General features: G+C 41.6%; 1 protein-coding gene across 1 annotated transcript in view; it reads left to right on the top strand.

Moving 5' to 3' along the window:
* Nucleotides 1–1,380: 1,380 nt before the first annotated feature.
* Nucleotides 1,381–8,867, top strand: part of ACAT1 (acetyl-CoA acetyltransferase 1) — a gene marked incomplete at its 5' end in the record, with an annotated part of 12,567 nt that continues 5,080 nt past the window's right edge. The window contains 5 exons of the mRNA XM_009873043.1: nucleotides 1,381–1,428; nucleotides 3,848–3,965; nucleotides 4,901–4,996; nucleotides 5,682–5,782; nucleotides 7,727–7,870. Coding sequence (XP_009871345.1) covers nucleotides 1,381–1,428; nucleotides 3,848–3,965; nucleotides 4,901–4,996; nucleotides 5,682–5,782; nucleotides 7,727–7,870 — 507 coding nt within the window. The remainder of the gene's footprint in view (nucleotides 1,429–3,847; nucleotides 3,966–4,900; nucleotides 4,997–5,681; nucleotides 5,783–7,726; nucleotides 7,871–8,867) is intronic.

Below are 8,867 nucleotides of genomic sequence, written 5' to 3' on the forward strand. Positions count from 1 at the left end.
AGAAAGTGTTTTGTAGCTTGGGGGATTTTTTGTTGTTTCTTTGTTTGTTGTTTTTTTTTGTGTGGTGTTTTTTGTTTTTAAAGTCTGTGAGTGACGCGGCGCATGAACTGGGTTACTACCAAGGTAACCTTCGGGTGTAGCCCAGGAAGGGCATGTTAGACGTTACTTTGTTGTTGTCTTTTGGTTTTGTTTTGTTTTTTACACTAGTTCTTGAGAGCCATCCAATTAAAGCTTTGTAGGGACATAATTCATTGCCAGAGAACTTTAAGTTAAGCTTTCAGCTGGCTGTTACAACTTGGGCTAAACCACATCAAACAAAAAAAAAACCAACTCCAAACCAACCAAAAAAACCCCAACCCGCAATTGAAAAGCCATAGTAAAAAAAATAAAAATCTGTCAACTATCAGTTGAAGGTAGTCACATGAGGAGAGACAGACCACATTTTCACATTGCAAACACAATACCAGAAGGAATATATAGATTTGTAAAACTGATGGTGTTTTTGTGGTGTCCTTAAGAAGTTGTTAGTTTTAATTAGTATTTATTTAGCTCTCACTCAGTGGTAACAAGAGGTCTACAGTGTACTGAAATGCCTAAGAGAATGGCTTACACTCCGCTGATACTTTAAACCACTAACTGAAAGATAACTGTCTAATATGTGAAATAATACCTACAGCTGTATCTTTGTATCTTTACACTGATTAATTAGATGAAAATAGTAGCTGGTTAAATTAGCCTGCTCAGGTGATACCCACGACCTCGGTGTTGGTCCTTGTTGCCAGCACCGCACTCAAACCACTGAGCTAACCGGCCCCCCCAAAACTCAGCAAAACCAAGAAAGATTTTGTCATAGAATCATGGAATCAGTAAGGTTGGAAAAGACCTCTTAAGATCAGGTCCAGCTGTCATACAGCATTCTGAATTCATTATCCTCATTTTTGTTCATGAAATGCCAATGAAAGGAAGCTGTAGACAAAAACTGCCAGTGTCTAAAAAGCAGTAAAGTTAATGATAGCAATGGATGAACCAAAGTCCAGAGAAGCAGACAGCAAGACTGGTAAACTTTTCCAAGATAGCACCACTCCCTCCCTTGTTTAGACATATCCTGTATGTGTACATAACAGATTTGGCCAAAATTAATTTCGTTTTGTTTTTAAAGGAATATCTGTCTTTTTTTTCCCAGAAAATATTTATGGCTAGACTGTGTTCTGGACTACACTCCTTTTTAAAAAGCATTTTATGATTTGTGATTTAATATTTTCCAGTGTTTCACAGATACTATTTTTTAAAATTATGACTTCTGTGAAAAAGGTACATTACTGAAATGTCATGGTATTGGCTTTCTTGATGTCAAATTCTGAGGACTTGCTATATTTTCAGGCTCTGAAGTATACAAGCCGTGGCTATGCATCACAGCGTACTTTAAATGTAAGTATAAGCACTGATTGTAATAAATCACTTTTTTAAATCTATTACTTGATTGCTGAAGTTCGTAAGAGGTTATCACAAAAACCCATGCATTATAGACAATGTGAATTGTGCCCAAGTCACACCTTACTGCAAAGTTGGGAATAAAAGTTTGCTTTGTTGATTGTTCGGTAGTGTGGGACAAAATTGATTGGAAGCATGTCAGTTAAATTTGATGCAAATGTCTACCCATTGTTAGAAAATTCAGCTGATACAAATAACCTCAAAATGATTACTTAACATGTTACTGTGCAACTTGCTGTTACAATGCAAAAGATGAGGACAAGCAGGCTACTGTCGCTGAAGTCAATCATGACTAATAGGTTACAGAAGCGGACAAACCTTCTCTAGTTTTAAACAAGCATAACTTGTATTTTTTTACTTTGAATTTATTCTAGTGTTCTCTTTCTTTGCTTTTCTCACTAAATAAAGAACTTGTGGTTAAGACCGTGTAAAGCTTTGTGTCTGAATTCTGCTGTAACCAGCACAGTTGGAGGTATTCATTGCTTCTTTTCAGTAGCTGTCCCAGCTCTTTCCTTCTAGGAGAGGTGCTCCAGTCCCTTCATTGTCTTTGTGGCCCTTTGTTGGATTCTCTCCAGCATGTCCATGTCTCCCTTGTACACTGAGGAGCCGAACACTGGACACAGTAATCCAGTTGTGTCTCACCCGTGCTGAGCAGAGGGGATTCACAATCATAAAGGTTGGAGAAGACCTCTAAAGTCCTGTAGTCCAACTGTTAACCCAACACTACCATGACTACTAAATTTTAAGTGCCATGTCTACATGTTTTTTTGAACGCCTCCAGGGATGATGACTCCACTGCTTTCCTGGGCAGCCTGTTCCAATGCCTCACCACTCTTTCTGTAAAGAAACTTTTCCGAATAGCCAATCTAAGCCTTCCGTGATGCAATTTGAGGCCATTTCCTCTTGTCCTGTTTCTAGTAACTTGGGAGGAGGACCAGCTCCCATGATGAGCTGGCAATGATTCGTCCATTGCAGCCCAGGGTATCATTAGCTGCCTTTGCAGCAAGAGTTAGTGGTCTTCTGCCAAACTTTGTGCCACTGATCACCACCCCCTGGACCTAGCCAGTTTTCAGTCCACCCCACTGTCTGCTCATCCAGCTCATGCATCAACAGCTTCTCTGTGAAGATCTTATGGGAAGCAGTGCTGAAAGCCTTTCTGAAGCCTAGGCAGGCAGTGTTCACTGCTCTCCTTTCATCTGTCAAGCCAGACATTTCATTGTCGAAGGTTCTTGACTTGCTTGTGGTGAATCCACGCTGATAACTCCTTACGATTTTTTTGCTCTTGTGTCTGGAAGTGATTTCTAGAATTAGTCATTTCATCACTTTGCCAAGGATTTAGGTGAGGCTGTCCTGCTGGTAGTTCCTCAGGCACCTCTCACAGTTGTGACAATGGCAAGATTATGGGGAGTGGCTCCCTCAGCGCTTGTGTGTGCATTGCAGCAGGGCCTGTGGATTTATGTAGGTCCAGTTTGCTTCCCTGACCTGATCCTTTTCCATCAAGGGTACATCTTCCTTGCTCCAGCCTTCCTCCTGGTCTCTGAAGCCTGGGATTCCTGAAGACTAGTCTCTAGTGAAGAATGAGGTGAAGAAGACATTCTGTACCTCAGCTTCTTCCATGTACTGTGTCACCAAGTGCCCCGCCCCATTCAGCAGCAGGCCCGCATTTCCCTTTGCCTCCTAGGTGCTTATGGAAGCCCTTCTTCTTACCTTTTATATCTCTTGTGAGATTTGATTCAGTCTGGGCCTTGGCTTTAATCTCATCCCTGCATGCTTGCACAGTATCTACCAGGTTGCCTGGCCCTCCTTCCACCATCTATATACTTCCTTTTTGTTTATAAGTTTTAGTCATCCCTGCAGACCTCGTAGCATTTTTTTACCCAACTTCCTCCTTGTTGGAATGGACTGCTTTTGAGCTTAGAGTGGGTAATCATCAAATATCAACCAATTTTCTGCAACTCTTTCTCCCTCCAGGGCCTTGGGACTCTTTCGAGCATCATCCATCCCAAGGCTGAGCTCCCTGCTCTCCACCTGTCCTCTCATGTAAAGGGCAATCCTCGCTCTTTGTCTCCTTGGCCTGTCCTTCCCAAAGAGCCTGTATCCCCCCGTGGCAGCACTCCAGCCATGGGAGTCGTCCCACCGTGGCTCCGTGATCCCAACAAGATCGTAGCCCTGCAGCTGCACGCCAGTCTCTAAACCCTTATGTTTATTCCCCATGCTGCATGCATTAATAAAGATTATTTTAGTGCTCTGAAGCACTTGCAGGATAAAAGCGAAGCTTTGACATCAATGGAAGAGTAAAAGTTGATAAATTTAAAAAATACTGGTATATGTGTGACTTTTTGTGCTTCTCTTTTAGGAGGTGGTGATAGCAAGTGCTGTAAGGACACCAATTGGATCTTTCCAGGGATCTCTTTCGTCATTGCCAGCCACTAAGCTTGGTTCCATTGCAATTAAGGGAGCGATTGACAGAGCAGGTATGTGTCAATATTTTTTCTGTCACAAAGAAACCTCAAGTGACTCAGAAAAGTACGGTCTGTGTCTTTTAAGTCACATGGTAAACAAAAGATCATGTGATTTTTTTGCTGCTGTGCCACTTTTAAAGTCTTTATCAACAAATGGTATTTAAGTGAAGTTGACTGATGGGTTTTCTTTCAACCTGAATTAAGTGCTGCCGTCTAGGAGCAGAATATTACTTAGAGATATCTGTGTTAATCCAAATCCGATTGAACGTCCAAAATGTTTTTCTGGGATGGAGTTTTATGACGCACCTAGCCTAATACTGAAACCAGTAGCCCTTCCTTTCTCTGCCCATTTGTCACATGGGGTGCTCGTAGGACACCCTTGTGTGTTTGTTGATGGATTCAAATTAGCTAAAAAGCCTTTTGGGGAGAGAGGAGGGTTAATTTTCTACAAATCAGGCTTCTTGAAACAGCCTTATTACAAGAACTTGGACACTGGGGCCGTTGGTAGAGATGCAGTGGGAGAGCAGGAGGCCTCTTCTGGCTGGTGGCAGCTGCCTGGGGCCTTGGCTCAGCCCTGGTAAAGAAACAAACAAAACTGTTTCTTTAGGCACAGTGGGTAGAAAGTTTTGTGTGGTTAACCATCAATGGAAATTGAGCTTCTTGGGTGACTAGTGACACTTGGAAATGTGGGCTTTAATTAGCTACTTGTAGCTTTTTCTTCAGGGTAAACAAGGGGATTCTTTTCAGTGGGGGTCACCTGCTCACCATGTTCTGTGAGTGTGAGGGCAGAGATCTGGGATCCACCCAGCAGGGAAGCCTGTTTGCACACGGATCGGACGTGGCACGTTGCATCAGTTTGTGACAGAAAACTTTGATGGGAAGGTTTGTAGAAGGGAGTTACATCTTCTGCACAAAGAATCCTGAATTGAACCAATTTTGTTTTGTAGGCATCCCTGCAGAAGAAGTGAAAGAAGCCTATATGGGTAATGTCTTGCAGGCTGGCCAAGGACAAGCTCCAGCAAGACAAGCAGTCTTGGGTGCAGGTATTCGTTCTTTTGATGCTGGGGTGGAAGTGTTTTTGGTTTTATGTAGACAGTGTAGATTACTGACCTGTGAGTTAAATCAGAGTGGTGCCCAGCCATTTATCAAGACAGTCTGTGTTTGGTTTTTTCCCCATAGTGGAGGGATGTTGTACTTGTGTAAGTGGGCCTCATTGTGCATCCTCAGGAATCAATTTTCATACACACAAGGGATGTTGCTGCCTACAGTGTTTGCAGAACCTGGAGAAGACAATATTGGTGACCAGGCTGCTACTTCCAGAGCACTTCACACTCATGATGGATACTGTTCTTTGAATCTTTCACAAAACAGGTGTTTTCTTCAGTGTATCTTTTACATTTTGCCAGATTAGGGGTCAGTGAGTTTCCTTGAACTGCAAATAAGAGTATGGCATTACACTCATCTTCCTGTGGAGTCTGGAGCTGGCACTGGAAGGATTCTCTCTAAGATGGGTACTGCAGCAGGAAATGGAAGAAACGACAAGAGGCTCCAAGAGTGGTAGTAACTAGTCCTGAGGGCAGATACATTGCCCTGGCAGGGTAAATAGTGCAAGCAGGACACCTTGGGCTTAGATAAAAATCAATTCCCGTATGAAATACTGCTGATACCAATAAGGTGTCAGTGGACCTTTTAATTAATACAGTCGCCTGTGTGACTTCTTTGACTCAGGTCTTCCAATCTGCACTCCTACGACAACTGTCAATAAAGTCTGTGCTTCGGGAATGAAATCCATCATGATGGCAGCGCAAAGCTTGATGTGCGGGAGTCAGGTACGTGGATTTTAAGTGCTGTTTTATGGATAAAACACACAGCTAATGTAGATCCTGCCCTACTGATGACTGTGCACTTTGATTTGGGACCGTGGTTTTTGACTTGGGATAGTAAAGCTGATTAGCGAGGTTTTGTTTTGCTGATGAAACCTTAAATTTATAGTCACAGAAGTGTGTTTTGATTTAAATTGGAAAAAAAATTGTGACTATTACAGTTAGGAAATTGTCAGATGTGTTTTTGTATTTACATCCTCTTCCTACTGCTCTTCTCCCACCCAACCTCCTGCCCCACTCCCAAAAAATAAATAAGAAACTTCTCAAGCTTTCTGGTTTGAAAAAATGAAGAAATTTTTATAGGCTTAGTTTTTGAAACACATTTAGTCTTGAGTTTCAGACACTTTAAACACTTAAATGAATATTGTTTCTGAGGACATTAAAGATTTTGCAGGCTTTTTGTATTTTTTTAGAAGTGGAATCTATTGTTGCTGGAAAAGTGTCTTCACTGAATAGAGCTTGATGGAGGGGAATTGCTCATCACTGTCAACTGTGTTCTGGGTTTCTCCATACGATGGGGAAAAAGGTATCACTTAATGGGAAGGTGGGAGACCACGTCACCTTTAGAAAGCTGTTAAATGCAGTGCAGCAAAGAATATGGGAGAAGCGTGAATGTGAACACATACTTTTTTTATTCTATAGTCAAAATAATTTTTGGAAACATCTCCCCTTCTCTGGAGTAGAAATATTGTCAGTTCAATATATATTTTTGGTTTACAAAGTAGCTGATGAATGAGAAATGTAATTACTATTCTTTGTTTAGAACAAAAGTAAAATATTTTTTTGTTATCCCTTCTGTGAAAATAACAGCAAAGCTGAGTTAAGCAACTGCTTATTGGTTTGGCCTCACTCTGCAGAGAACGGCACTTTGTCCAGAGCCTGCTGAAGTCGTGGAAGTCTTGTCACTGGACTTTGAGCCAGGCCCAGCGTGTCTGTGTAAACAGCTACATTTGGATTTAGTGATTTACAACCAGGGACTTCATGAGAGTGCTTGTGCATTTCGTTGGTTTGACAGACGCAGGCCATGAGCTCTGAAGAGAACTGGAGTTTTCAGCCGAGCTCATCACACCTGCTGTGCTGCCAGTCGCAGCAATGGCAGAGACTGGGCCAGTTATTGGGTTTGCCAAGCTATAAATTATGGGAGTTTTTTGTATTCATTTGTTTTTCCTGGCTGCAGACTGTATCTGTGGTGTGGAAGTCACTGATGGTTCCCAGTGGTTTGTGTCAGTGTACATCATCATATAAACAATTGTATGAACTCTGTCTCCACGTCTTGTGTTTTATGGAATTGAAATGCCAGGGACTCCTGTTCCCGTGATCTGTTGCTGCTTCCGTATCTCAGCTGCCTTTCCTATTTATCTGCCTTTCCTGTTTGTCTCCAGCCTTCTTTCTTCTCTTTATTACTTCATGTCACCGTTCCTGGATCTAGTTTATAATCTGCTCTGAACCAAAGCATTATTTCTCTGAGTCTTAATTTAAAGAAACCAAAAAAGCTTTCATGTTTTTCTTACTGCTGTTTTAATTTAAAGCGTTTTTGAATTTGCATTAACTGTACTATCGAACTCTGAGACTCACGCTGCTGTGTGCATTTTTCTTATATCTATCTGTATTTCAAACATGCTGTTAAACACGACTGTGTCTGTTCTTCACATCCTGAGATCCAAGGGATTTTGGGGATGTAGCCTGATGACCAGTAGGTGTACTTATGGTCATTACAGCTTTGCTGTTTATAGGTTTTCCATTTGCCTTATCTCAGCTTCAGTTTGCGTCCTCTTTCTCTAAGACTCCTCAGAAACACAGTATCCCTGCTGAAGCTTTTGCTAATATTTGTATTACAAGAAGTCGTAGAGAACAGGCTGTGTTATTAGTAACCTTGTTTCCTTTGAGCAGGATGTGATGGTTGCTGGTGGAATGGAGAGCATGTCTAACGTTCCCTGCACAATGAGTAGAGGATCAACGCCTTATGGAGGAGTAAAGCTGGAAGACCTGATAGTAAAAGATGGGCTGACAGATGCTTATAACCATATCCATATGGTAAATATTCCTGTGCAGCACTAAAGTATCACTCATAGACCTGCTGCAGCTGTGAAGAACTTGCTTATAATTGTTACGAAACCACTTCATCCAGCAAACCTAGAAACAAGGAATAACGTTAACAGAGGAGGAAAAAGTCTTCCATTTCCAAACTTCCTGTAGGAGCTGTAACAGAGGGGCTAGACAGAAGACCAAAACAGAATAGCAAATTGTGCATTAATATTTATCTATCTCTGATTGCAGTTAGAATAGCCTGAATCAGGGATTTAAAGAAAAAAATAAAATTTCTGCCACTGATAGATTGCTGTTTTTCTGTCTGTGGGAGAGAGCAATCAAGTTACTTGATGTCTTTGTGGAACACCGACCCTGTATGGGTCAGGGGGCTCTCATGTTTATTTTCCCTCCTCCAATGTGCATCTCTCGTATCTTTTGTTAGAAGGTTTGAGTCAGCTGCTCTGCTTACTTGTTGGCATGAGAACTTATATTTGACAAAAAACTGTGAACTTGGGATGGGTTTGGAAAACAACTGATATGAGGATAGTGAAGAACAAGGGTCAGGGAAAAAGAGTTTGAAAAGAGACTATTTACAGTATACGAGTATTCTGACCTTTGCCTATGGTAATTCACGACTGTAGGCTGTTATTGATTGATCAGTTAGAGTTCCTGCTGGTGTACAGGAAAACGGGTCATGAAGAATATTCTGCTGTGATCCATGTAGTTGATACAGACCTCACCAGTTCCATGTGTGATTTATTTTTTTTGTGGTATAGCGTGCTCTGCTTAGGCTCTTGGTTGAAATCCGCTCCCACATTTCAGCTAAAATGGATTTTGACTGCAAGGGTTTTTATAGGAATGTAAATAATGGTTTTGCCAGTTCCTGTATGTGGGGAAAAACTCTCAGGATTAATAGATTGGGACAGAACTTCAGAACTTCATTGTAGCAGCTGTAGGTTGCTTGGAAAACCTTTAATATTCTGTGTGAGAATACACAGGAATG

The sequence above is a fragment of the Apaloderma vittatum genome, unplaced genomic scaffold (genome assembly GCF_000703405.1).
Source record: "Apaloderma vittatum isolate BGI_N311 unplaced genomic scaffold, ASM70340v1 scaffold14367, whole genome shotgun sequence".
Classification (NCBI taxonomy): domain Eukaryota; kingdom Metazoa; phylum Chordata; class Aves; order Trogoniformes; family Trogonidae; genus Apaloderma; species Apaloderma vittatum.